The 26,689-nt window shown below is 45.2% G+C and overlaps 1 protein-coding gene across 3 annotated transcripts in view; it reads right to left on the bottom strand.

The window, feature by feature from the left end:
* Positions 1–4,684: 4,684 nt before the first annotated feature.
* Positions 4,685–26,689, bottom strand: part of KPNA6 (karyopherin subunit alpha 6) — a 59,231-nt gene continuing 37,226 nt past the window's right edge. For all 3 annotated transcript variants that reach the window (XM_053575568.1, XM_053575567.1, XM_053575566.1), the window contains 11 exons: positions 26,139–26,238; positions 24,280–24,374; positions 21,031–21,162; positions 19,001–19,089; positions 17,418–17,517; positions 16,969–17,132; positions 16,711–16,789; positions 14,620–14,745; positions 14,043–14,170; positions 11,872–12,050; positions 4,685–9,856 (listed from right to left, as the gene is read on the bottom strand). In XM_053575568.1, coding sequence (XP_053431543.1) covers positions 9,669–9,856; positions 11,872–12,050; positions 14,043–14,170; positions 14,620–14,745; positions 16,711–16,789; positions 16,969–17,132; positions 17,418–17,517; positions 19,001–19,089; positions 21,031–21,162; positions 24,280–24,374; positions 26,139–26,238 — 1,380 coding nt within the window. In that variant the 3' untranslated portion in view covers positions 4,685–9,668. The remainder of the gene's footprint in view (positions 9,857–11,871; positions 12,051–14,042; positions 14,171–14,619; positions 14,746–16,710; positions 16,790–16,968; positions 17,133–17,417; positions 17,518–19,000; positions 19,090–21,030; positions 21,163–24,279; positions 24,375–26,138; positions 26,239–26,689) is intronic.

The raw sequence follows: 26,689 nt of genomic DNA, 5'->3' as shown, positions 1-26,689 counted from the left end.
CTGAGGCGTCCCTGCAGAGGGATGTTGGCCTCAGGCAGATTCCTGAGTTCCTTCTCCAACCAGCCTACTTCCTATAAAGGCTTAGTTGCATTGGCGATAAAGCTGGGGGGGAAAATCAAAATTTCTTTCCAAATGTGAGATTCCCCCCCCTTTTTTTAAAGAGACTGTCATTTTATCGCCCTCGATAGAGTGCCTTCGCATCACACAGCTCACTGCAACCTCCAGTTCCTGGGCTTAGGCGATTCTCTTGCCACAGCCTCCGAAGTAGCTGGAACTACAGGCGCCCGCCACAACGCCCGGCTGTTTTTTTGTTGCAGTTCGCCGGGGCTGGGTTTGAACCTGCTACCCTTGGTATATGGGGCCAGGGCCCCACTCACCGAGCCACAGGTTTTTTTTTTGTTTGTTTGTTTGTTTTTGAGACAGATTCTTGCTTTAGAGACCAAGTACAGTGCAGTGGTGTCATCACAGGTAACTGAAACTTCAAACTCCTGAGTTCAAGCTATTCTCCTGCCTCAGCCTCTGGAGTAGATGTAACTACAGGAGCCAGCCACCACTGCAGGCTAATTTTTCTATTTTTAGTAGAGATGGGGGTCTGTCTCTTTTTTTTGGTGGGTTTTGGCCGGGGCTGGGTTTGAACCTGCCACCTTCGGCATATGGGACCGGCGCCCTAGCACTTTGAGCCACAGGCGCCGCCCAAGGGAGTCTGTCTCTTGCTCAGGCTGGTGTCCACCTCCTGAGCTTAAGCAATACACCCACCTCAGACTCCCAGAGTTTGAAGCTTAGAGGCGTGAGCCACTTCCCCCATTCTTTATTCCCGTTGCCTATAGATAATAAAGTAAAACCCAGCAATCCTTGCTCCTGGATTTGAAGCCTAAGAGGTTTGGCTTCTGCCTATTTCCAGATAATCTTCTCCATCCCTTCTGCCTTTTTGCTCCAGGTGTACTTTCACTGTTTCTAGGATTTTTCAGGGTTTTGCTGATATTCTTTTGCCTTCCAAAATGCCCATGTGGCAAAAACAAACTTATCTTTTGAGGTCCAACTCAAAGGTAACTTCAGAGACTTCCCAAAGTGTTCTGCAATCTGTGCTTGCTTCCTAGGTCTGGAGAGAGTTGTTACAGCATTAGGTAGTGAAGTGTTGAAATTACTATTTGTGGGCAGTGCCTGTGGCTCAGAGGAGTACGGCACTGGCCCCATATGCTGGAGGTGGCAGGTTCAAACCCAGCCCTGGCCAAAAACCACAAAAGAAAAAAAAAAAATTACTATTTGCTTAGTCTGAATTTTGGAAGAGCTGCTGGCTAAATGGTGTAGTGCATAGTCTAGCATCAAGTTATGTATGGGTAGAGATTGTTGTAAATTGCTGTGCTAATTGGGCATTGCTAATCTTAGGGCTCTTTGCTGATGAATCTCTATAGGAAGAGGGTGTTGTAGCCAAAGATAATAAATAAGAAAAAGGTATGTATGGGGTGAGAAGTGGAGGGTGGAGCAGAAAGGTCAATAGTGGTCTCCAAGGGCTAGGAGGGGTATTATGAGTAAAACAGGCAAGAATACTTTTTTTTTGAGACAGAGCCTCACTATGTCACCCTTGGCTAAATGCCATGGCATCACATCTCGCAGCAACCTCAAACTCTTGGGCTTAAGCAATTCTCTTGCCTCAGCCTCCCAAGTAGCTGGGACTACAGACACCCACCACAACGCCTGGCTATTTTTTGTTGCAGTTGTCAATGTTTTAGCTGGCCCAGGCTAGATTCAAACCTGCCAACTTCAGTGTATGTGGCTGGAGCTGTAAGTACTGTGCAATGGCCTCTGAGCCAGGCAAGAATAATTTTGACAAACTGTTAAAGAAGTTACTTTTTACATAATTAACACATGTATATGTAAAAATAAAAATTTAAATTTAAAAAAAGTTACTTTTTTGGGGGTGGCTCATGCCTGTAATCCTAGCACTCTGGGACGCCAAGGTGGGTAGATGCTTGAGCTCAGATGTATTCTAGACTAGCCTGAGCAAAAATAGCTGGGCGTTGGTGGCGGGCGCCTGTAGTTCCAGCTACTCAGGAGGCTGAGGCAAGATAATCACTTGAGCCCAAGAGTTTGAGGTTGCTGTGAGCTATGATGCCATAGCACTCTACTGAGGGCTATAAAGAGAGATTGTCCCCCCCCCAAAAAAGGTGGCACAGTGGCTCACGCCTGTAATCCCAGCACTCTGGGAGGCTGAGGTGGGTGGATTACCTGAGCTCATGGGTTTGAGGCCAGCCTGAGCAAAAGAATTGAGACCCTGTCTCTACTAAAAATAGAAAAACAGGCCAGAGGATTGCTTGAGCCCAAGATTTTGAGGTTGCTGTGAGCTATGATGCCACAGCATTCTAGCCAGGGTGACAGCTTGAGACTCTGTCTCAAAAAAATAAATAAATAAATACAAAGTTGGCTTGGTGCCTGTAGCTTAAGTGGCTAAAGCGCCAGCCCGTACACCTGAGCTGCCAGGTTAGAATCCAGCCCGGGCCTGCCAAACAACGATGACAACTACAACTAAAAAATAGCCGGGCGTTGTGGCGGGTGCCTGTAGTCTCAGCTACTTGGGAGGCTGAGGCAAGAGAATCGTGTAAGCCCAGGAGTTGGAGGTTGCTGTGAGCTGTTATGCCACAGCACTGTACCCAGGGCAAAGGCTTGAGGCTCTTTCTCAAAAAAAAAAGTAACTTTTTCCTTTGCTATAAAATAGCATATAGTAACACTATTAAAATTGTCAAACTCAGGCAGACAACTGCAATGGTATTGATTATCATAAAATAGAGCAGCTCTTGCAAATTACTTCCAAACAGAAACCCAGGCCCAATAGTGCCAGATAGTATTTTTTTTTTTTTTTTGAGACAGTCTCAAGTTGTCACCCCGGTGGAGTGTTGTAGCGTTACAGCTTACAGCAACCTTAAACTCTTGGGCTTAACTGATCCTCTTGCCTCAGCCTCCCAAGTAGCTAGGACTACAGGTGCCTGCCACAATGCCTGGCTATTTTTTGGTTATACTTGTCATTGTTGTTTGGCAGGCCGGGGCTGGATTTGAACCTGCCAGCTCCCGTGTATGTGGCTGGTACCCTAGCTACTTGAGCTATAGGTGCCGAGCCCAGATAGTACTTTTCAAGATAGCTATTCCTTGATTTTTTTTTTTTTTTGAGACAAGAGTTTTACTATGTCATCCCTCAGTAGAGTGCTGTGGCTGCACAGCTCACAGCAACCTCAAACTCTTGGGCTTAAGCGATTCTCTGTGCCTCAGCCTCCCAAGTATCTGGGGCTACAGGCACCCACCACAACGCCTGCCTGTTTTGTTTTTTTTTTGGTAGTTGTTATTGTTTAGCAGGCCAGGGGTGGGTTTGAACCTGCCAGCCCCGGTCTATGTGGCCAGCACCCTAACCACTGAGCTACGGGCACTGAACCTATTCCTTGATTTTTTAAAAAGTTGGCAACTAGTTAAAATTTAAAGACACACTGCCAACCAGAAACTTCCTTTTGGGTTCAGTCAACTTTTTTTTTTTTGGCCAGGGCTGGGTTTGAACCCACCACCTCTGGCATGTGGGGCTGGCACCCTACTCCTTTGAGCCACAGGCACCACCAAAGGGTTCAGTCAACTTTTTTGACTACTTGTCTGTTATCTCTGCTTTAGAAATTGATCAGAATTGAAGGGAGGAGTTTGTGAACTATTTAACATCAGCAGGCTCAAAGGGTTCTGGAGTGGTGCTGATGAAACTAAATAAAAATCATTTGGAGAAACTCCAGAAAATGCAAACTATAGTGACAGACACAGATCAGTAGTAGCTGGGGGCGGGGTGGGGCAAGAAACAGGGATTCCCAAGTGGGAAACTTATGACTTAGGACCTCCTAAGTCATAGGAGGATATGGTAATGATCTTAATTGTGGTGACTTTATGAGTGGATACATCTCAATTTATCAAATTGTACAATTTATTGTATGTCAACTGTATTTCAATAAAGCTGATTTTTTTCTTGAGACAGTTTCATTGTGTCACCCTCGGTAGAGTGCTGTGGCATCACAGCTCACAGTCACCTCAAACTCTCGGCCTTAAGTGATTCTCTTGCCTCAGTCTCCCAAGTAGCTAAGGCTACAGGCGCCCACAACGCCCGGCTATTTTGTTGTTGCAGTTGTCATCGTTTAGCTGGCCTTGGCCAGGCTCAAACCCACCAGCCTCGTATGTGGCTGACACCATAACCACTGTGCTACGGGCACTGGGCCAATAAAGCTAATTTTTTAAAACCTTTATAGCTGGGCAGGTTGCTATCTTGTTTTGTTTTTTTTTTTCTTCTGTTTGAGACAACAGTTTCACTCTGTTGCCCTGGGTAGAGTACAGTCACTGCGACCTTAAACTCCTGGGGTCAAGGGATCTTCCTGCCTTAGTCTCCCCAGTGGCTGGGACTAAAAATGCCTGCCACAATACCCAGCTAATTTTTCTATTTTTAGTAGAGATGGAGTCTTACACTTGCTTAGGAAGATTTTGAATTCCTGAGCTCAAGCAATCCACCACCTTGGTCCCCAGAGTGCTAGGATTGTAGGTGTGAGCCACTGTACCAGGCCAGGTTGGTTTAATTCTTATTTCCACAGTTGAGCTACAAGTTTAGACATCTTCTCATTCACTTCCTAAAAATCCAGTCTAGGGTCACTCCAAGCCAAAGAGGACAATTTAGAACTTTGCAACATGTTTTTATTTTTGCTTTATATCTATTACAGTGTTTCAAACCTAAAGAAATACATTTTCTCTTCAAATTTGGATGTGTATATAAATATCATTTGTCTGGACTCAGCACACTCAATGTCACGGTTTCTTGGCCTATGTCTGCTCTGAAATCATCAAACTTTGTCTGTCTACCCAGGGGCCCTGAGAACATGGAAAATAGCCAGAGTTTATAGTTGTTAGAAAAATAAAATCAAATTAATTTGGAAAGAAAAACCAGGGAGGAGGATTTAGTTCACCTTCCTAAGGTCCAGAACTGGAAACCCAAGCTGTTCTTAGAGGACATTTTGTCTGTGGTGTGGCTAGCACCCTATACCCTTTCCTTGTTGAATAGGTCAATCAAAGGCAGCTCCCACAAAAGCTGGCTGAAAAAGCCATTACCCAACTCCAGAGTATGAAGGTTCATGTAGATGTAAACTCTTTAAGGACATCCTCTGTCAGAGGTTCCTAGCCAGTCTTGGGATCTCTGCGCTTACTTCCTTCATTGCTTATGGCATGGCATATTGTTACAGGAACGCAGTCCTCTTCTGGCTGGTCCAGAAGAAGATAGATAGGTCCAAGCCCACTGAAATACACCACACAAACCTTTCTCCCATGGTGTTCTGGGCCCAAAATTTAATGCTGCCTCTTCTAACTCCCATAGCCAGCTTTATGTCTGCAACAAAATGCCCTCTCAGAGGAAAAATAACAGCTTTAATTAATTAAGAGATTTGGTTGCTCTTAATCTCAAATTCTTCCCTTGCCATGGTCTTAATCTGGGGTTCGGGATAGGAGATAGACAATGGGATGACTGAAACATTTCTGAAGGCCTTGGCCAAAGGGCAGCTAGTGCCCACCTAATGGTTATCAGTAGGGGCAAATTCTCAGCTTGTTGGCGTAACAAAAGAATGCAAAAGCTACAACAGAAAAAATACTGGACAAAGGCTGGTTTAGTCTAGAATGTGCAGTACTAAATGGCTGTGGAAGAAATTTATTTGGAGCAATCTCTCAGTCTCACACTGACTAACTTCCAGGATAGCACTATCTGGAAGATGTTTCCCATGGCTTGGTGCACTATGTGCTGCACCCTTCCCCAGGCTGCCATGGAGGCAGGCAGGTACAAATATTCCTGAGACCCCCAGCCAACCTGTTCTTCCTTCTGGTTCCCTGGACTATGTGCTGGGACCTGGAAAAACTGGCCTCCTATCTTCAACTTAGAATCTAAGCCATAAGATGAATCTATTGAAGAATACCCAATAGATTCTGGATGGGTATCAGAATGGATACCAAACTAAGTGAGTCTAGGAGAGAAGTGGCAGGAGAGAAGGCCTGAACAAAAAAGCTGGGGCCTTCAGAAGAGGGGAATGTGAGGTGAGGTTAGTATTGCTAGGTTTCCTTCTTTCCTTTTAGTTTGGTAAAAACAGGTACAACTCTAAGGTGGGGAGCAAAGGCAGGTAGACATGAGAAAATGGAAGTACAGTTCATTCTGATAGACAGTTTTCTTTTTAAACTGGTTTGGCTTGAGAGAAATAGAAAGTCTGTGTTGAGTCTTCTATTCCTCTTCCTTAACTAAATATCATAGCAGCTATAATCAGTGCAGTTCAGCTCAAAAAAAAGAAAAAGAAAAGAAAAAATAAAGCTCCTAAAAGATGGTTTCCAGGGCAGAGAGTTGAAAAAGTAGATCTAGGGGTGGTGCCTGCGGCTCAAAGGAATAGGGCGCCAGCCCCATATACCGGAGGTGGTGGGTTCAAACCCGTCCCCAGCCAAAAAAAAAAAAGAAAAAGTAGATCTAGAGGTTCTATATAAGGAACAAACCCCAGGGTCCTCCCGCCCCAACTGAAGTCATCAACCACCTATTCCTTGGAGGTGTCATTTGTGTCCACTGACCCAAGTAACCAGACTGGCCAGTTGAGGGTGGGACCCATGTGGTTCTGTCAGAGGGTTGCAGCAGCCAACATCAAGGCCAGGCAGCCACTGGGAGGCTGGGAATTGAAGGGAGACTTCTAAGAACAGTGAACCTGTTAGTATTAGAGAAGACTGGGGGTAAAATGCCTAGAGCGGTTGGCTATAAAAAATAGCTGGCACTGCTTAAAACGATATTTGAATACATCAACTAAGAAAAAGACTCCTTGTTTCTCTTAATCTATATCTAGATACCTCCACCTGCATCAGAGATCTTAGCCTTTGACCTCACATCGGCCAGGGTGTGGGGTCCAGATGGGGGCTGCCCATGAAGAGTGGCTCAGAAGCTTGGCCTAAATAAATATTTGCTTCAAAAGATGACCAACGAAGAGAAGAAGTATAAAAAATGATAGTACTGCCTCTGTCAGTTGGAAGAACTTCACTTGTTGGTTGAAAGGGATTAGAGGAAGTTAATGGGAAAACATGGTCTGGGGAAGACATAAATGAAAGCTCCTAGAGGCAACTTTTCTCTGAGAAATCTGTTTTCACATTGTGCCCCCAATAGAATTTAACCTTTGAAGTCCTTAGAGAAAAATGGCTTTAAACAGCAGCCAGATGACAAAAAAACAACAAACAAACAAAAACTTTCATCTGGTACAAGACCTAGAGCTGAACCCAAAGTAGATTTTGGAGAAATAGTTGGGAAAGTAGGATTTGTATGTCTCACACTGGGAATTTGGCCCCAATGTCAGGGATTTAACTATTGCCTGAAATGTACAAAGTAGATCCTAGTAAATTGCACTACCCTTTGGATAAGAATGATGGGGAGACGGTGGATAAGAGCTTTTCTTTCAACTATAAAGAGAATAGTTTTGTAATGGAGGTAGAAGGTCAAGTGAAAAAAAGGTCCTGCTCCCTGACTCCCTGGGAGATTGGGGGTTGGTAGCCATCATTCCCAAGCTTTGAGGAGCATCTGACTAACCAAAGCAGTCCAACATTGGTGTGATTTTTCAGTGATAGCTGCCAGCTCTAAACCAACTTCCTCAGAAAATGGCTTTGGAGTTCAACTTCAACACCAGGGGAGAGTAAATTCAAGACCAATGGCCAAAATAAGCACTGAAGTTTAGATCTATAAGAGGGGCATGGATTTCACCTGAGCCAGAAGGGAATGTGTAGGAATGGGAGCCAGAATGGCATTGTTTCTAGGGGAGGAAAAGTTCAGGTTGGAGCAGGACACCACAGAGGGGAGGCAGGAGCGGGATTGTGCCTTCAGCTCCACAGTTGGTCTACACTTATCTGACACTTCCTCCTCTCCCATGTCTAACAACGGGGCTTTATCAGAACATGTAATCCATCCAGAGGCATAGGCACTGCACTAGCTTTACTCAAAGAGAAGGAAAAGACATCTGGATTATAACTGTCACCAAGAAGAGAAAACTGAAACCAGGTACAAGGATCCCTAACAGGGAGGGTATCAATAGCTCTCACAAAGGTATTCAGGCTGCTAAATTTCTGGGATAATAGGAAACACCACCATGTGTGATAACTTATATGTATTGAGACTGAATTTGAGAAGACAAACTACTTTCTGGGTTTCCTGCAGCAGTTAACGACTAGAGTGGTCAACGTGGATAGGCCCTGAGGCCATTGTTGCTCCTTTCAGGTGCTAGGGCAATCTGACCATGCTGACCTGCTTTATAAAGGCTCCAGAACTGAGAGTTGGCCCCAGGTGGTAGTCCAGAATCCAAGCAGAAAAGAAATGGACCACACTCAGGCCTCCTGAGCAAGGGAGCTTCCACATTTGTTTTTGCTCTTCCACACAGTATCCTACTTACAGATAGTTCTTCCTCTTGAGACCAATTAAGATTGACCTACCTAATATATATAGAATATAAAAAATACAGAACTTTTGACATTCTCTCCTTTGGAAGTAAAATATACATGATCCAACTATGGAAGAGGAAGAAGAAGAAAGGCCAAAGGCAAGGATCCCTGACTATCCCAATACATTGACACTCTCACTCCAGCCTCCTCTGCAATTTATAGGTCACCAGAACAAGGACTTTCTCCTCAGGAGAAAGGAAGGACCACAGCCCCTGTCTTGAGCTTAGGAGAATACAGCCACCTCAGAGGTTCATTCAACCCTGAGGGGAATTTTCAAGTAAACAAATGAAGTTGGGTCGCACCATTTGGAAGGTGGGTAGGAAACAGGGGATCAGTAGCTACATGTGGGAAGCCCTGTCTGAAGGCCTATACTCCTCCCTCCCCTCCACTCCCACTGGTATACTTGCCCTAGTAAAGTTAGGGGGATCTCCCAAACTAAAGAGATCTGGGCAAGGGGTTAGAGGGAGAGAGGGGCCTATTTCATGGCAGCCTCCCCATCTGCCCCTAGTCTCAGGCAATGCTGGCAGCTGGGATTCCTAAACCATGAACTCATGGCTCTTGAGAAGAGCAATCTTAATACAAGAAAAATGTGCAAAAAAAAAAAAAAAAAAAAAATTAAATAACTCAATCCAAGCATACAAGATTAATATTCTGTCAGAGCAAGAATACTTTGTTTTGGATTTCTTCCTTCCCCTCCCACCTCCCACCTCTGGAATATTCCATCTGCTCAAGTACCCGAGATAAGAGTTATACAGATCAGGGCAGACGACTGGGAAGGATGAAAAAGATAAAAGGGAAGTAAGTCACCACTAAAGAAAAAAAGAAAAAATAAAAATAAAAAAAGGTGCAAATTGATTACCTTAGTCCTCCTTCGTCTACCCCTGGGCTCCTGGGTTAAAGACATGTGTGCAGCCAAAATAAAGTGTAAGGAAGAAAAACCCAACACGTCCCCTTCTTGTCACAAAACCCAAATGTGAGCCTCAGATGGTTCTGTCTGTCCAGAGGGTATGCCCTCCAGGGAAGGGGGCGGAGCAGGTCAAGAGCACAGTCTCCAGGGCAGCAGAGGTGTGTGGTGGCTGATGGTGGGGCAGCTGGTTTTCCGCCCACCAGAGGGGCTGCTCTTCTGCTGGTTGGTGGTGCTTCCCATCCCCTCCCCTCCCCGGAGGCAGATATTATAGCTGGAAACCCTCCATGGGGGCCTCAGGCTGTTGGAAGATGAACTGTTGTTGTGTTTCATCCACTTGGGGAGCCAGGCTGCTATCATCGTCTTCTACACCAAAGTAGTGCTCGATGAGGTCAAAGGCCTTCTGGTATATCTCCTGGTTCTCGTGGCTCTGGAGAAATTCAATTTTATCCAAGCCTACGGGAGCAAGAAGGAAGCAGAGAGTGAAGTGTGGGTACTTTTCTATCAGATGAAACATTTATCTATTTTTCCTTCTCTGTCAGTGCTTAAAAAACAAGTAATACAATCAGATCATTCTTGGACCCAAAAGAGTCAATATCTTTTCCCTAGGCTCGGTGCCAGTAGCAGTGGTTACGGTGCCAGCCACATACACCGAGGGTGGCGGGTTTGAATCTACCCTGGGCCAGCTAAACAATAATGACAATTGCAACAAAAAAATAGCCAGGCATTGTACTGTCACCTATAGACCCAGCTACTTGGGAGACTGAGGCAAGAGAATCGCTTAAGCCCAAGATTTGAGGTTACTGTGAGCTGTGATGCCACAGCACTCTACCGAGGGCCACATGCTGAGACTCTGTCTCAAAAAAAAAAAAAAAAAAAAATCTCTGGTGGTGCCCATAGCACAGTGGTTAAGGCGCTGACCATATGCACTGAGGGTGGTATATTCAAACCTGGCCCAGGCCAGCTAAACATCAATGACAACTGCAACAAAAAAATAGCTGGGTGTTGTGGCAGGAGCTCGTAGTCCCAGCTACTTGGGCGGCTGAGGCAAAAGAATTGCTTAAGCCTAGGAGTTTGAGGCTGCTGTGAGTTGTAATGCCATGGCACTCTACCCAGGGTGACAGAATGAGACTCTGTCTCTCCCCACCCCCCCAAAAAAAGATCTCTTCCCTAAACTACAGAATTCCAAAGGAAACAGACCAAAATGTGAATTAAAGAGGTTCTTTTTTTTCTTTTTGAGACAGAGTCTCACTATGTCACCCTCGGTAGAGTGCCATGGTATCACAGCTCACAGCAACCTCAAGCACTTGGCTTAAGCGATTCTCTTGCCTCAGCCTCCCAAGTAGCTGGGACTACAGGAGCCTGCCACAACACTCAACTATTTTTTTGTTTATAGCTGTCGTCGTTTGGCAGACATGAGCCAGATTTGAACCTGCCAGCTCCAGTGTATGTGGCTGTCACCCTAGCCACTGAGCTATAGTTGCTGAGCCTTTTTTTTTTTTTTTTTTTGAGATAGAGTCTCACTATGTCACCCTCGGTAGCATGCTGTGGCATCACAACTCACAGCAACCTCAAATTCTTGGGTTTAATTAAGCGATTCTCTTGCCTTAGCCTCCCAAGTAGCTGGGACTATAGGCACCTGCCATAATGCCCAGCTATTTTTTGTTGTTGTTGTTGCAGTTGTCATTGTTGTTTTAGCAGGTCTGGGTCGGGTTTGAACCCACCCGCCTCAGTATATGTGGCTGGTGCCCTAACCACTGAGCAACAGGTGCTGAGCCAGTTAAAGAGGTTCTATTCCTGATTCTGCTTTAAACTAGCTGCATGGTTTAAGCAAATCACCAGCCTTTCTTCTCACAGATGGGTGATGAGTCAATCTAGTACTTTTCTCCCTTCTTTCTTTTGAATTGGGCAGCAATTAGAACTGAAAATGGTTCAGAATGCTCCCTAGCACTCTTACTGGAACTTGCTAGAAACTCTGGTGGAAAACACATGCCTTATAAGCTCCTTATTCTATTACCAGTTTTGGATCTTTATCTTTGCATCTGTACCATAACTACTTATTAGCCTATCAGAAAGAGAACTGATATACTGTGCCTCAGGAGAAAAACTGGTGGTATAAAACTAGATTTAACTTAGTACATGCCCATTACACCTATGGTATCATCTGAAACTCTGTGGATGAGGTAAGTTGGTGAGAGCAGGAGTTCTTTTTTTTTTTGGCCAGGGCTGGGTTTGAACCCGCCACCTCCGGCATATGGAACCAGCGCCCTACTCCTTGAGCCACAGGCGCCACCCAGAGCAGGAGTTCTTAACTGTGTTTAGAGATACAGATGCAAGTCTCACAGAAGCTACGGATGCTCGCCATGTATTCCCTCACACATGTATACCACGCTGGAGGCCTCGAGTCCTCAGGTTCTGGCCTAGAATCTCTCTATGTGATGGAGAGGTGAAGCTGGGGAGAGGGCACCTACCATAGGCTTCCTCGATGAGGCCACAATAGGGATTAACCCCTGAGCCACTGCGCTTGCCTTCTTGCTCTCCAAGCCGCAGGATGTTCTCCAGTCCATTGAGGGCCACTTGCACAATCTTTGAATCCATGACAGTCAGCAAATCACACAGGGGTTTGATGCAGCCCAGTGAGACCAGGTACCTGAGGGCCAGAAACCAAGCAAGTTCTAAACTAATGCAGGGGAAGTGAAGTGCTGGGCAGGTGCGTTGGCCAGTGTCTCCCTCATACGTGTCAGTATTTCAGCAATTCACTGTACCTCATCTTTTCTTTTTTTTGAGACAGAGCCTCAAGCTGTCATCCTGGGTAGAGTGCCATGGCATCACAGCTCACAGCAACCTCCAATTCCTGGGCTCAAGCGATTCTCCTGCCTCCACCTCCCAAGTACCTAGAACTACAGGCGCTTGCCACAACACCTGGCTATTTTTTGGTTGCAGCTGTCATTGTTGTTCGGCGATCCCGGGTTGGATTCGAACCCGCCATCTCAGGTGTATGTGGCTGGTGCCTTAGCCGCTTGAGCCACAGGCGCCTAGCCTCTTCTTTTTATGCGACAGAATCTCACTGTCACCCTGGTTAGAGTGTCATGGCATCATGATAGCTCACAGAAACCTCAAATTCTTGGGCTCAAGCAATCCTCTTGCCCTAGCCTCCCAAGTAGCTGGGACAGGTGTGGGCCCCTAATGCCCAGCTAATTTTTCTAGTTTCAGTAGAGACGGGGTCTTGTTCTTGCTCAGGCTGGTATTGAACTCCTGAGCTCAAGCAATCCATCTGCCTTGGCCTCCCAGACGTAAGCCACTGTGCCTGGCCTGCTCTACTGAGTCTTGATGACTGCTTTTCTCTGTCTCTATCTCGCCACCTTCCCATTACTATGGTCTAGTTCATTTTACATGTGGATACAACCATACACTCCTCCTCCTCACCTCCAGTGTCTCCTTGGTGGTAAGATTACCACTTTGAACACATCATTTCCCTACTTAAAGTTTTTCAGAGGCCAGGTACGACGGCACACACCTGTACTAACACTTTGGGAGTACTGCATGAGACCAGCCTGAGTAAAAGCAAGACCCTGTCCCTACTAAAAATAGAAAAATTAGCCAGGTGTGGTGGCATGCACCTGTAGTCCCAGCTACTCAGAGAGCTGAGGCAGAACTGTTGAACTCAGGTTCCAGTGACCTATGATGACACCACTGCACTTTAGTCCAGGTGACAGAGTAGACACTGTCTTAAAAAAAAAAAAAAAAATTCATAGGGTCCCTATTTCCCCAGAGTTCAAGTTCTATGGCATTACAATAGAATCTATAATCTGGCTCCAAACTGTTTTTTATCTTTTTTTTTTTTAAAGGCAGAGTCTTACTCTTGTCACCCTGAGCTAGAGTACAGTGGTGTCATAATAGTTCACAGCAACCTCAAACTCCTGTGCTCATGTGATCCTCCTGCCTCACCTTACTAAGTAGCATGCATCATCAGTTCTGCTACTTTTAGAAGAAACACCGCCTCGCTCTTGCTCAGGCTGGTCTTGAACTCTTGACTTCAAGTGATCCCCACCTCACTGCTGCCTGGGCCTTTCAACAGTGCTTGGATTATAGGAATAAGCCACGATGCCAGGTCTCCTAAGGCTTTATATATACTGACTATACATACTTCCCCTAAGTAGGCAAGTGAAGAGTAATACACTTTTTCTAATTCCTAACACTCCTACTCATGGTCAGATAGTGGGAACTAAAATAAGAGTACACACACAAAATAGCTTCTTATTTGCTTTTCTCAATTCTCATCCCTAAAATGATTTCCCAAGTTACTTTGATTGAGCCACAGCAAGTTTTGCCCTTCATTTGTATGAATAATTATAATTGCATAGATTTCTGTCTTTTGGAGGGTAGAAAGAGATAGAGGAAGGACCCATGTCATAGGTTTCTCTTCTCCAGGAGGGAAAATAGATAACACATATCATAATCTACAAGAATCAATTCCAGATTCCAATGTACTATAGCAGCTCACCAGTTCAACCCTATTGTAGCTGGACTAGGTAGGGGGCATATCTATCCAAGCAAAAGCAGTTTAGAAGTCATCTGTAAACTATTAGCAAACAGGGAGAGCACACATACCATTCAAGGCCATGGGAAAGGAATAGGATACCTGATCTGCTCAGGAGTTCCTCCTGATGTGGCATTCGTGATGGCCCAGGCTGCCTCTTTCCTTGTACGGAACTCTGCTTTCTGAAGGATTTCGATCAACACAGGGAAGATATTTGCATCTATAACAGCCTGAGACAGGAATGAGAGAAGGGGGATGGAGGGAAAAAGTCACTTCAAGAGGAAAAAGAAAATCCAGCCCCCAAATCAGCTAAGACTTAGTTAAGACATTATCCCCCTCATGGTTGTTCTCTTTTGCTCTTCCCATATATGTGATAGGCTACAGATGAACCAACTTCATCTACACAGATTCGACCAACAACACATGCTGACTCAAATTTCTAAAGGGAAACAAATTCTTTTTTTCTGGGGTGGAGCCTGTGGCTCAAGGAGTAGGGCACCAGCCCCATATACCAGAGGTGGCAGGTTCAAACCTGGCCCCAGCCAAAAACTGCAAAAAATAAAAAAATAATGAAATAAAACTTAAAAAAAAAAAAAATATTCTCTTTTTCTGGAAACAAACATCTCATCATCCTCATGTTACTGTGTCTCTCTACCCCTCCACTTCCTTCTTGTTATACCTGTATTTGAGCCCTGTTGCCAGCTGTGATATTTGAAATGGTCCAGCAAGCTTCCTTCCGGATTGACTCCTTGGGGCTGCTCAACAAGTGAAGAAGGCAAGGGAGGGCTGAACAGTTTAGAATTACCTAGAACACAAAAAGCACAGGAAAAGGAAAAAAAATTAGATAAGGGCTGGGTGCAGTGGCTCATGCCTGAATTCTTCTCAAGTGGGAAGACTACTTGAGCTCAGGAGTTCAAGACCAGCCTGAGCAAAAGTGACCATCTCTACTAAAAATAGAAAAAAAATTAGCTGGGCATTGTGGCAGGCACCTGTAGTCCTAGAGACTCGGGAGGCTAAGGCAGGAGGATTGCTTAAACCTAGGAATTTGAGGTTTCCGTGAGCTAGACTGACGCCAAGGCATTCTAGCCTGGGCAACAGAGTTAAGACTCTGTCTTTAAAAAAAGAAAAAAAAAAATTAAATAATCTGAACTTAACCAAAATTTAAAACTTTTGTACATCAAGATATCAGAATAAGCTGGGTGTGGTAGTGCTTACAACTACTTGGAATGCTGAGGCAGGAGGATCACTTAAGCCCAGGAGTTCAAGGCAAGCCTGGACAAAATAGCAGGACCCCATTTCTAAAAATTAAAATAAAAGATGTAAAAAAGAAAAAAGATGTTAAAAAAAGGAGATACCATCTCAAAAAAAAAAAAAAAAAAAACACAAAAACTAGAAAACAGCAAGTGTTAGAAGGCTGTGGGGAAACTAGAAGATAGTACATTGCTAGTGGGAATATAAAATGGTATAGTAGTTCCACAAAAAAGTATGGTGACTTCTCCAAAAATTTAGAATGATCACAAATTCAGTAATTCCACTTCTGGGTATACATCCAAAAGGACTGAAAATAGGGACTCCAACAAATACCCATGCACCAAAGTTCATAGCAGCATTATTCACAATAGCTAAAAGGAGGAAACAACCCAAACGTCCATCAGTGGACACATGGTACAACATGGATGAATCTAAGTTAAATGAAATAAACCAGATGAAAAAGGACAAGTACTATATGTTTCTACTTTTTTTTTTTAACAGAGTCTCATTATGTCGCCCTCGATAGAGTGCTGTGCCATCACAGCTCATAGCAACCTCAAACTCTTGAGCTTAAGTGATTCTCTGGCCTCAGCCTTCCAAGTAGCTGGGACTACAGATGCCCTCCACAATGCCCAGCTAAGTTGTTGTTGTTGCTGCAGTTGTTTAGCTGGCCCAGGCCGGGTTTGAACCCACCACCCTCGGTGTATGTGGTTGGCGCCGTAACTACTATGGCAACAGGCGCAGAGCCTGTATGTTTCCACTTATATGAGGTACCTGGAGTGGTTAAGCTCAGGACAAGTTGGATGGTGGTTACTTGGTGGTGTGGGGGAGGGAAGAATGGGAAGTTCCTGTTTAATGGATACAGAGTTTGTTTGAGATGATGAAAAAGTTCTATAGATGGACAGTGGTGATAATGGAATGAAAATGTGAATGTACAAATTCCACTTAAATGATTAAAATGATAATATTTATATTTTGATGTGTTTGTGTGTACACATACAAATGACCTAGACAATGAGTGTATGGATTCAAGAGAGACCGCTCACCTGTAAGGAACTGGTCAAGAATCCCACAGAATTATGGCCAATTATTCAAGATCCTAAGAATACCCAGATCTCCACCCTTTGAGTAGGGGAACCTTATTCACTGCGTCCTTACTGGAGGGGTTATTTACACAAGATTAATACAAGATAGTGGCCAAGTGGCCCTAAAGAAAGTAGGGCCGGGGTTCCATAGCTTTCAATATATCAAAGGGACCAAGACTTAAACTTTACTACTTTACAATATTCCAGGCAGTAAGTCTAGTTATTGCATTTAGTTTTCCTTCTCGAGCACCCACTGGATGATGTTTTGTTTCCAATTTATAGAAAAGGAAGTAAGTTTCCCATGATCACATAGAGTGACAGAGCTAGAACTTTTCATTCCCTGCCTATCAATACTACAGCCCTTGGCAGGGTGGCTTTTGTCCACAGTGCACTCCCATAGTTGGTCTAAGATCCTGCACCCTGCTCCTCCTTACCTGGGTCTGGATGTCATCCCCAGTGACGATATTACCCACGGCTCTCAGGGCAGGGGAAGCCACTTTATAATCATTGTGCCTACAAAGGAGGGAGATGTGATCAGCATAGAGCCAACACACCATTTTCAGCCCTGCTGACCACCAATGTTGGCAGCATCCTCAGGGCTCTAGACCTCTGAGTAGGGCAGCAAATTGCTAACTGCACATCTTTAGTCTGCACTTGGAGCAGCTTGGGGAACCTTTTCTGAGACCACTTACATTAGCAGCTCTACCAATCTCCGGCAGACTCCAGAGTCTATGACCGCCTGGATCTTCTCATTTGGGCCATCAGACAGATAAGAGAGGGCCCAGCAAGCATCTGCCAGCAAGTCTGAATCACTGCTGAAGAGTAGGCGAGATAGTACTGGCAAACAAGGAGAGACCTGTTGGAAGCAGAGTGAGAAGATTCACACGGAACAGGGCTACATCAGCTCCATCATCAACACTAACATTGCAACCCTCTCTTCCCCACATAATTCTTGACTCCAAGCATCTGCCCTACATAGAACCTTTAGGCTTACCCTTTTACTTTACTGTCTTGGACAGATTCCCTAATTCACTGACAAGTGCCTCTTTCAGCTTCCCATGATTTGAGGGTACCCCTAAGACTTTGAAAACTCCATATGAAGGAACCTCATAACTTGGGGACTGGTAAGTAACTCTCTCACCTTTGCAAACTCTGGGGGTGGGTTCTTCCCTCGGCAGAGGTTTGACAGGGCCCAGACTGCATTCCGTGTCATTGTCAGTCGTGTGGACTTGGTAAGGAGTCTGAAGGAAACAGCAAAGAGAGATTCTGAGCATTGATTAGTGCCTTGGCATAAGGCTATTGCAAATAAATCCTGGGGCCAAATCTAATTCAATCCCCAGACTCTAGTAGCCTGTTTCCTCTTACCTATAGGCTTATGTTAACAGAGCAGCTATAGTCTGGAAGGTCAACCTCTGCACAGAATAGTTTTGTGCAGGACCAGCTGTTGTTAGTTAATACCATAGATAACAGGGACAAAACAGAGGCTAGATCTTGTAAGCCTGTAAAGCTTTTAAGGTAGAACGTACTGTGCTCCTAACCCTGGCCACAAGCCCAGGACAAGGAGTAGTGTTCTCTTTGGAAATAAAAAAAGTAAAAGACTACTATTGTGAGAGATTTAACCTTGCAATATGGAATGATTTTTCTGTGAAGGGTTCAAGAAAGCCATAGTGGTAGCCTATGAGACTGTGATCTCTGCAGAACAGTTCATTCATCTTTTTTGGTTTATTTATTTATTTTTTTGAGACAGTTTCAAGCTGTTGCCCTGAGTGGAGTGCCGTAGCATCACAGCTCACAGCAACCTCAAACTCTTGGGCTTAAGCGATACTCTTGCCTCAGCCTCCCAAGTAGCTGGCATCAGCCACAACGCCCAGCTATTGTTTGCTTGTAGCTGTCATTGTTGTTTGGCAGGCCCTGGCTGGATTTGAACCTGCCAGCTTCAGCATATGTGGCTGGCACCCTAGCCACTGAGTTACAGGCGCCGAGCCTGTGTTTTGGTTTAGATGTAGCTTACTCTAAGGGTGTTTGGGGGAGGGATTAGAGAGGGATTCTGATGACCCTTCATGGGGTCTTGGGATCTATGATTTACAGCAGAACTGTCCAATGTACCTATGTATAACCCTTTAGCAAATGAATGCCTTCTGTAGAAGTTTGGATTTTTCCAGATAGGCTAGTTTTGCCTGACTCCTGGCTCAACAATGAGGGAGCTATGACCAAAACCAAGATCTACAGTGCTATGAAGTGAAGAATAACATCCGCCTTGGCATAGATAGTGGCACAATGTTCTTAATCTCAAAAGATACCTATCTTTTACTAGGGCAATCAGAATACATTTTTTTTTTTTGAGACAGAGCCTCAAGCTTTTACCCTGGGTAGAGTGCCGTTGCATCACAGCTCACAGCAACCTCCCACTCCTGGGCTCAAGCGATTCTCCTGCCTCTGCCTCCCAAGCAGCTGCGATTACAGGCACCCGCCACAATGCCCAGCTATTTTTTGGTTGCAGCCATCATTGTTGTTTGGCGGGCCCTGGCTGGATTTGAACCTGCCAGCTCAGATGTATGTGGCTGGTGCCTTAGCCACTTGAGCCACAGGCTCCAAGCCCAGAATACATTTTCAGAGTTTTTGTATTTACCTATTATATTAAGGGATCAAGTAAACTGCTCATAAATGACCTGTCACATGGTTACGCTATAGATATCCCAGATGCAGATGATTATAATTACTCACGTTAACAAAGGATTAAGGATGGAACAGTTCAAGACATAATCTCGGCAAGCGGAGCTGTCTCCAGCTATGTTTCCCAGTGCCCAGACTGCCTGAAAAGGGGATGATGGAATTGTCACACACAGGGCCTGGTAGCTTCTATGAGTGCTTTATATCCATGACTAAGCAATGAGTACCCACCAGGCTAAGAACCATGTCAAGGCCTGACACGTACTAAACAAGCTCAGAAGACCTCCCTGTTTACTTTTTTTTTTTTGGAGACAATGGTCTCATGTTGCCCTCGGTAGAGTGCCATGGCATCACAGCTCACAGCAACCTCAAACTTGCCTCAACCTTCCAAGTAGCTGGGACAACAGGCACCTGCCACAACACTCAGCTATTTTTTCTGAAGCAGTTGTCGTTGTTTAGCAGGCCGGAGCCGGGTTCAAACCTGCCAGCCGCAGTGCATGTGGCTGGCGCCATAACCGCTATGCTACGGGTGCCAAGCCCCTCCTCCCTTTTTTTAAAAGACAGTCTTTTTTTTTTTTTTTCTTTTTTTGTAGAGACAGAGTGTCACTTTATGGCTCTGGGTAGAGTGTCATGGCCTCACACAGCTCACAGCAACCTCCAACTCCTGGGCTTACACGGTTCTCTTGCCTCAGCCTCCCAAGTAGCTGGGACTACAGGCGCCCGCTACAATGCCCGGCTATTTTTTGGTTGCAGTTTGGCCGGGGCCGGGTTTGAACCCGCCACCCTCAGTATATGGGGCTGGCGCCTCACTGACTGAGCCACAGGCGCTGCCCAAAAGACAGAGTCTTTTAAAAGTCTGTTGCCCTGGGGTAGAATATTGTGGTGTCACAGCTCACAGCAACCCCCAAGTCTTGGGCTCAAGCGATCCTCTTGCCTCAGTTTGTCTATTTTTAGTAGAGATGGGGTCTTGCTTTTGCTCAAACTCGTAAGCTCAAGCAATCCACCCAACTTGGCTTCCCAAAGTGCTAGAATTACAGACATCATGCCTGGCCAGAAACTTGCATTCTTACAGATGCTTTGGACGAATCCTACATGTGGCAACGATGAAGAGATCTTACTACTACTCCCTACTTCTGTCCAATAGTAATAATTCAGTGGGAGAAATGGAAGTTGTGTCTTTATTGCCATGATTTGTGTCTTTGATTCTAATACTTCTCTGACACAAATGTATGGAGTTTTCCCCATCTCAATAACCAATTCTTTTTTTTTTTTGGCCGGGGCTGGGTTTGAACCCGCCACCTCCGGCATATGGGACCGGCGCCCTACTCCTTGAGCCACAGGCGCCACCCATAACCAATTCTTTAAGGTTGTTGTGTGTGCAACAATTTAATTCAATTCTGACACTAACTCCTGGAGTTAGCAAAAACCCCACAGGTTAAGTCCCCACAAGACTACTCCCACTTCAGACACAAGTTTCAAGTCCTGGACGTCACCTGTGCTTCTAATAAAACAGCTATAAATTTGGTGATCCCTTCATCCCCATCCTCAGTTTGATAATTTGCTAGAGATGAACTAAAAAAATCACTTTACTTACACTTACCAGTTTATTAAAAAGGTACAACTCAAGAATAGCCAAATGGAAAAGATGCAGAGGGCAAGTAGGACAAGGTATGCAGGGAGTAGTGGATGGGGGTACAGAGCTTCCATGCCCTTTGGTACCTTCCCAATACGTTGTGTTCACAACCTGGAAACTCTCCCAATCTTCTTGTTCAAGAATTTTTATTACCCGCCCCCCCCGCCCCCCAGCCCCGAAGAAAGATAGATAGAGCTAATATTTCCTACCTTTAAATCCTATGTTTGGTCTTTCTAGTGTGCAGTTCCATTCTAAAGCTACCAAGAATGAGTTACCTCATTAGCATAGACTAAGGTGTGTTCCAGAGGGGCTCAATAAATAAGATACTCCTATCACTGAGAAAATTTCAAGGGTTTTAATAGCACTATACCAAGAATAAGGAAAAAGGCGAAATATATATTCTTATTATACTGTAAGTACCATTAAGAATTAAGACAAATCTATGTATTACCTGTTCCTGTACATCCTCAAAGTCTGAGTTAAGCAGCTCTATAAAGATGGGGACGGCGCCTGCATCAATGACAATTTTGGTCTGCTGAGAGGTTCCAGAGGCAATGTTTGTTAGAGCCCAGGCAGCTTCAAACTGAAAGTGAAATTAAGCCATGATTGAAAGGTCATTCCAAACTGAGTAGTCATGCCCATCAGCTGGCTCAGAAGAGTAAGCCTCTTACCCATGCCCTTAAAAAACACACACAAAATATAAACCTTTCCACTCCTCGCTTTGTTTGTTTATGTAATTAATTAATTTTTTTTTGAGACAGAGTCTCTCTAAGTCACCCTTGGTAGAATGCTATGAAGTCACAGCTCACAGCAACCTCAAACTCTTGGGCTTAAGTGGTTCTCTTGCCTCAGCCTCCCGAGTAGCTGGGACTACAGGCACCCGCCACAACGCCTGGCTATTTTTTGTTGCAGTTGTCATTGTTGTTTAGCTGGCCTAGGCTGGGTTCGAACCTGTCACCCTTGGTGTATGTGGCTGGCACCATAACCACTATGCTACGGGTGCCAAACCCCTCAGTTTATTTATTTATTATTATTTTTTTTAGAGACAGAGTCTCACTCTATTGTCCTTGGTAGAGTGCCATGGCATCACACAGTTCACAGCAACCTCCAACTCCTGGACTTAGGTGATTCCCTTGCCTCAGCCTCCTGAGTAGCTGGGACCACAGGTACCCGCCACGATGCCTGGATATTTTTTTGTTGCAGTTTGGCCGGGGCCAGGTTTGAACCCGTCACCCTCAGAATATGGGGTCAGTGCCCTACCCACTGAGCCACAGGCGCCCGGCTATTTTTAGGTTGTAGTTGTTGTTGTTTGGCAGGCCGGGGCTGGATTGGAACCCTCCAGCTCAGGTGTATGTGGCTGGCACCTCAGCTGCTTGAGCTACAGGTGCTCAGCCCTTCCCTTAGTTTAAATGGTGGGAAGAGGCAGTGATGTTGATGTATAGGAGAAGAAACTGGGTTTCAATGGTTTAGCTCTGCATGGGTCGCTGGGGAAATCACTTTTTTATTTCCTAAGCTTCATTTTCTTCACTTCTGAAATGAGAATTAGAGCAAGATGTGTCTCTCAAAGTCCGTTCAATTGAGTTTCTAGCAAATTTTGATGAATTGACCCATGACTCATCTCTGAGAAGAGAGACTCAGAGAGGCTAAATAATCTGCCTCAGGACACACAGGTTGTTTTGTTTGTATTGCCTTTATTTGTTTGGTGTTTTAGGATAGTGTCTCATTTTGTTGTCCTGTGGTAGTGTACCTTGGTATCAAAGCTCACAGCAACTTCAAACTCTTGGGTTCAAACAATTCTCCTGCCTTAGCTGGGACTACAGGTGGCTGCCACAACACCCAGCTAGTTTTTCCTATTTTCCGTAGAGACAGGGTCTTGGTTTTGCTCAGGCTGGTCTTGAACTCAAGCTCAACCAATCCTCCCACCCCAACCTCCCAGAGTACCAGGATCATAGGCATGAGCTGCCACATCCAACCCACACTCTGTGATAGAAAACTGAATGATCCGGCGGCGCCTATGGCTCAGTGAGTAGGGCGCCGGCCCCATATGCCGAGGGTGGAGGGTGCAAACCCAGCCCCGGCCAAACTGCAACAAAAAAATAGCTGGGCGTTGTGGTGGGCGCCTGTAGTCCCAGCTGCTCGGGAGGCTGAGGCAGGAGAATCGCGTAAGCCCAAGAGTTAGAGGTTGCTGTGAGCCGTGTGATGCCACGGCACTCAACCAAGGGCCATAAAGTGAGACTCTGTCTCTACAAAAAAAAAAAAAGAAAGAAAGAAAAGAAAACTGAATGATCAGTCTGACATATTCTAGCACCTTTCTTTCTTTTGAGATAGTTTTTTTTTTTTTTTTTTGTAGAGACAAGAGTCTCACTGTACCGCCCTCGGGTAGAGTGCCGTGGCGTCACACGGCTCACAGCAACCTCTAACTCTTGGGCTTACGCGATTCTCTTGCCTCAGCCTCCCAGGCAGCTGGGACTACAGGCGCCCGCCACAACGCCCGGCTATTTTTTTGTTAGTTTGGCCGGGGCTGGGTTTGCACCCGCCACCCTCAGCATATGGGGCCGGCGCCCTACTCACTGAGCCACAGGCGCCGCCCTCTTGAGATAGTTTTAAGAAAGAGATTTTGATTCTCTTTATTTATTATTTGGTTGCAGTTGTCATTGTTGTTTTATCAAGCCCGGGCTGGGTTCCAACCTGCCAGCCTTGGTGTATGTGGCCGGCGCCCTACCCACTGAGCTACAGGCACCCCCCTGATGGTTTCTTTTAAAAGGTACCTCACATTACTTGCATTTTTCCTGAGAGAACTGTCGATAGAAATATCCCAGTGCAAAAACATTTTTTTTTTTATTGTTGAGGATTCATTGAGGGTACAAGAAACTAGGTTGTGCTGATTGCATTAAGAGGTGAAGTTCCGCCTGTGGCTCAGTGAGCAGGGCGCCGGCCCCATATACCCAGGGTGGCGGGTTCAAACCCAGCCCCAGCCAAACTGCAACAAAAGAAATAGCCGGGCGTTGTGGCGGGCGCCTGTAGTCCCAGCTACTCGGGAGGCTGAGGCAGGAGAATTGCGTAAGCCCAGGAGTTGGAGGTTGCTGTGAGCTGTGTGACACCATGGCACTCTACCGAGGGCAATAAAGTGAAACTCTGTCTCTACAAAAAAAAAAAAAAAAAAAAGAGGTAAAGTTCCTCTTACAAAAAAAAATTCTTTTTAAGACAGAGTCTCACTGTGTCACCTCCGGTAGCGTGCCATGGTGTCACAGCTCACAGCAACCTCAAACTCCTGGGCTTAAGTGATTCTCCTGCCTCAGCCTCCCAAGTGGCTGGGACCACAGGGGCCCGCCACAACGCCTGGCTAAATTTGTTTTTTTTTTTTTTTTTGAGACAGAGTCTCACTCTGTCACTCTGGGTAGAGTGCCCTGACATCACAGCTCATAGCTCAAACTCCTGGGCTCAGGGGATCCTCTTTCCTCAGCCTCCTGAGTAGTTGGGGACTACAGGTACCTACCACAATGCCCCACTAGTTTTTCTATTTTTAGTAGAAATAGGGTCTCACTCTTGCTCAGGCTGGTCTCAAACTCCTGAGCTCAGGCAACCTACCCACCTCAGCCTCCCAGAGTGCTAGAATTATAGGCATGAGCCATCATGCCCAGCAAACACCACGATTTCTTGGAAGGACTTTCATCTAATATTCCCTCCTCCCAAGACTTACCTGTAAAGTACAATTCTCATTTCTCTTCAAAAACTCCACAAACCGATCTACCACTCCTGGAGTATTGATAACTTCATCTATTGGAGGACTAGGCTCTGGAGGAGGAAGAAGGGGAAATAAAAGTCAAAAGAAGCTTTGGCTGATCACCATTCACAGGGATCAACTCACAACCTTTCCTGGGTACTTTTTTTCTTCTTTTTTTTGAGACATAGTCTCATTTGTGACTCTGGGTAGAATGCGATGGCATTATAGCTCACAGCAACCTCAGAATCTTAGGCTTGAGCAATCCTCTTGCCTTAGCCTCCTGAGTAGCTGGAACTACGCCCCTGCCACAACACCCAGCTATTTTTTCTATTTTAATAGACTGGGTATCACTCTTGCTCGGGCTAGTATTTAACTCCTGAGGTCAGGCAATCCATGTGCCATGGCTTCCCATAGTGCCAGCCTTACATGCTTGAGCCACTGTGCTCAGCCTAGATACTTTTTTCTTTTGTTCCAGAACAGTCATCTTGGAATAGATACTTCTGAGTACTGTTATGAACGTTCTCAACCTCCCTCTTATAAGGTGGTTTTAATAATACCTGCTCATCATTGAATAGTTGGAATGCTAAAGAGTAAAGCCAATCTTTTTTTTTTTTTTTTTGAGACAGAGTCTCATTTTGTTGCCCTCAGTAGAGTGCTGTAGTGTCATCACTCACAGCAACCTCCAACTCCTGGGCTTAAGTGATTCTCTTGCCTCAGTCTCCCAAAGTAGCTGGGACTATAGGCACCTGCCACAATGCCCGGTTATTTTTAGAGATGGGGTCTTGTTCTGGCTCAGGCCGGTCTCAAACCTGTGAGCTCAGGCAATCCAACTAACCTCGGCCTCCCAAGTGCTGGGATTATAGGCATGAGCCACCACATTTAGCCAGTAAACCTAATCTTAATTTAGGTACACTCACCTTTGGCTTACTGAACATAAGCAAAGTATGGTTAAGGGAGAAAGGAAAAGGGAGAAAGGATAAACAAACCTAGTCTACATGTTTCCCTTCTAAGAAAATACAGCAGTCTCTTCATGGGAGGACTGCTTATTTTATTTTTTTTTGTAGAGACAGAGTCTCATTTTATCACCCTCGGTAGAGTGCCGTGGCGTCACACAGCTCACAGCAACCTCCAAATCCTTGGGCTTAGGCGATTCTCTTGACTCAGCCTCCTAAGTAGCTGGGACTACAGGCGCCCGCCACAACGCCCGACTATTTTTTTTTTTGTTATTGCAGTTTGGCTGGGGCTGGGTTTGAACCCGCCACCCTCGGCATATGGGGCCCGTGCCCTACCCGCTGAGCCACAGGCGCCGCCCAGGACTGCTTAATATATTAAAGCAAGAGGTATTTTCCTATCATAAATCAAAATTTTATTGAGCACCTATTATGTAACCACAGTTCTAGGTATTGAAGATATAGGAGTTAAAAAACCCAAAGTCCCTGCCCACATAAACCTTACATCCTAATGGGAAGAGATATTTTAGTATGTTAGATGATAATAAATATAATGGGGGTGGGGGAGAATATGTAGGGCAAGGTAAAGAGATAAAAAATACTGTGGCAGACAGCTTGCAATTTTAGGAGTCAGGGCATGCTTCACTAAGATAGGATCTGATCATATAAGTGAGGGAGTTACTACATAGATATTTGGTAGTAGAGGATATCAGGCAGAAGGAATATTTAGTGCCAAGTGGGAATGTGCCAGCCTTGTATAAGGAACACCAAGATAGTTGGGTTAGAGCAGAAATGAGCAAGAGTGAGAGCTGTTAATGACACTGGTAAAAGAAAACAAGAGATTAAATCATATAGGGCCCCTCTGAAAAGGACCAGGCTTTATACCTTTAGAGAGCAGTTTCCGAAATTTCTGTGTGGTTGCTAACTGCAGGTCAGAATCATCAGAAAAGAGCATCTCCACCATCTCTCTTGTGATCACACTCTCCTAAAACATGAAACAAGTTTAGGACTTTGTAAACCAACACTAGAGCCAGATGAGAGTGTATAATCCTCCTTGGCATCCTGTTTTCTAAGGCTTGAGGGCAAGAGGATAGCATAATAGGCTCAGCAAAAGGGGTTTTTTTAATCCATGGCTCCTTCAAGTTAGGACATTTGAAAGTGATTCCTAATTTCTGAGGCAACTGATGGCTTCCCTTAAATGTGTGGGTTTTTTGTTTTGTTTTGTTTTTTGAGATAGAGTCTCACTTTGTCACATGTGGTGTTATAGCTCACAGTAACCTCAAACTCTTTGGTTCAAATGATTCTCTTGCCTCAGCCTCCCAAGCAGCTGGGACTACTGATGCCCACCACAAACCCGGCTATTTTTAGAGATGAGGTCTTGCTCTGGCTCAGAATGGTCTTAAACCTGTACGCTCAGGCAATTCACCTGCCTTGGC

The sequence above is a fragment of the Nycticebus coucang genome, chromosome 22, assembly GCF_027406575.1.
Source record: "Nycticebus coucang isolate mNycCou1 chromosome 22, mNycCou1.pri, whole genome shotgun sequence".
NCBI lineage: Eukaryota > Metazoa > Chordata > Mammalia > Primates > Lorisidae > Nycticebus > Nycticebus coucang.
The sequence above is the reverse complement of the archived record's forward strand: the minus strand, read 5'-3'. Positions and strand labels throughout refer to the sequence as shown.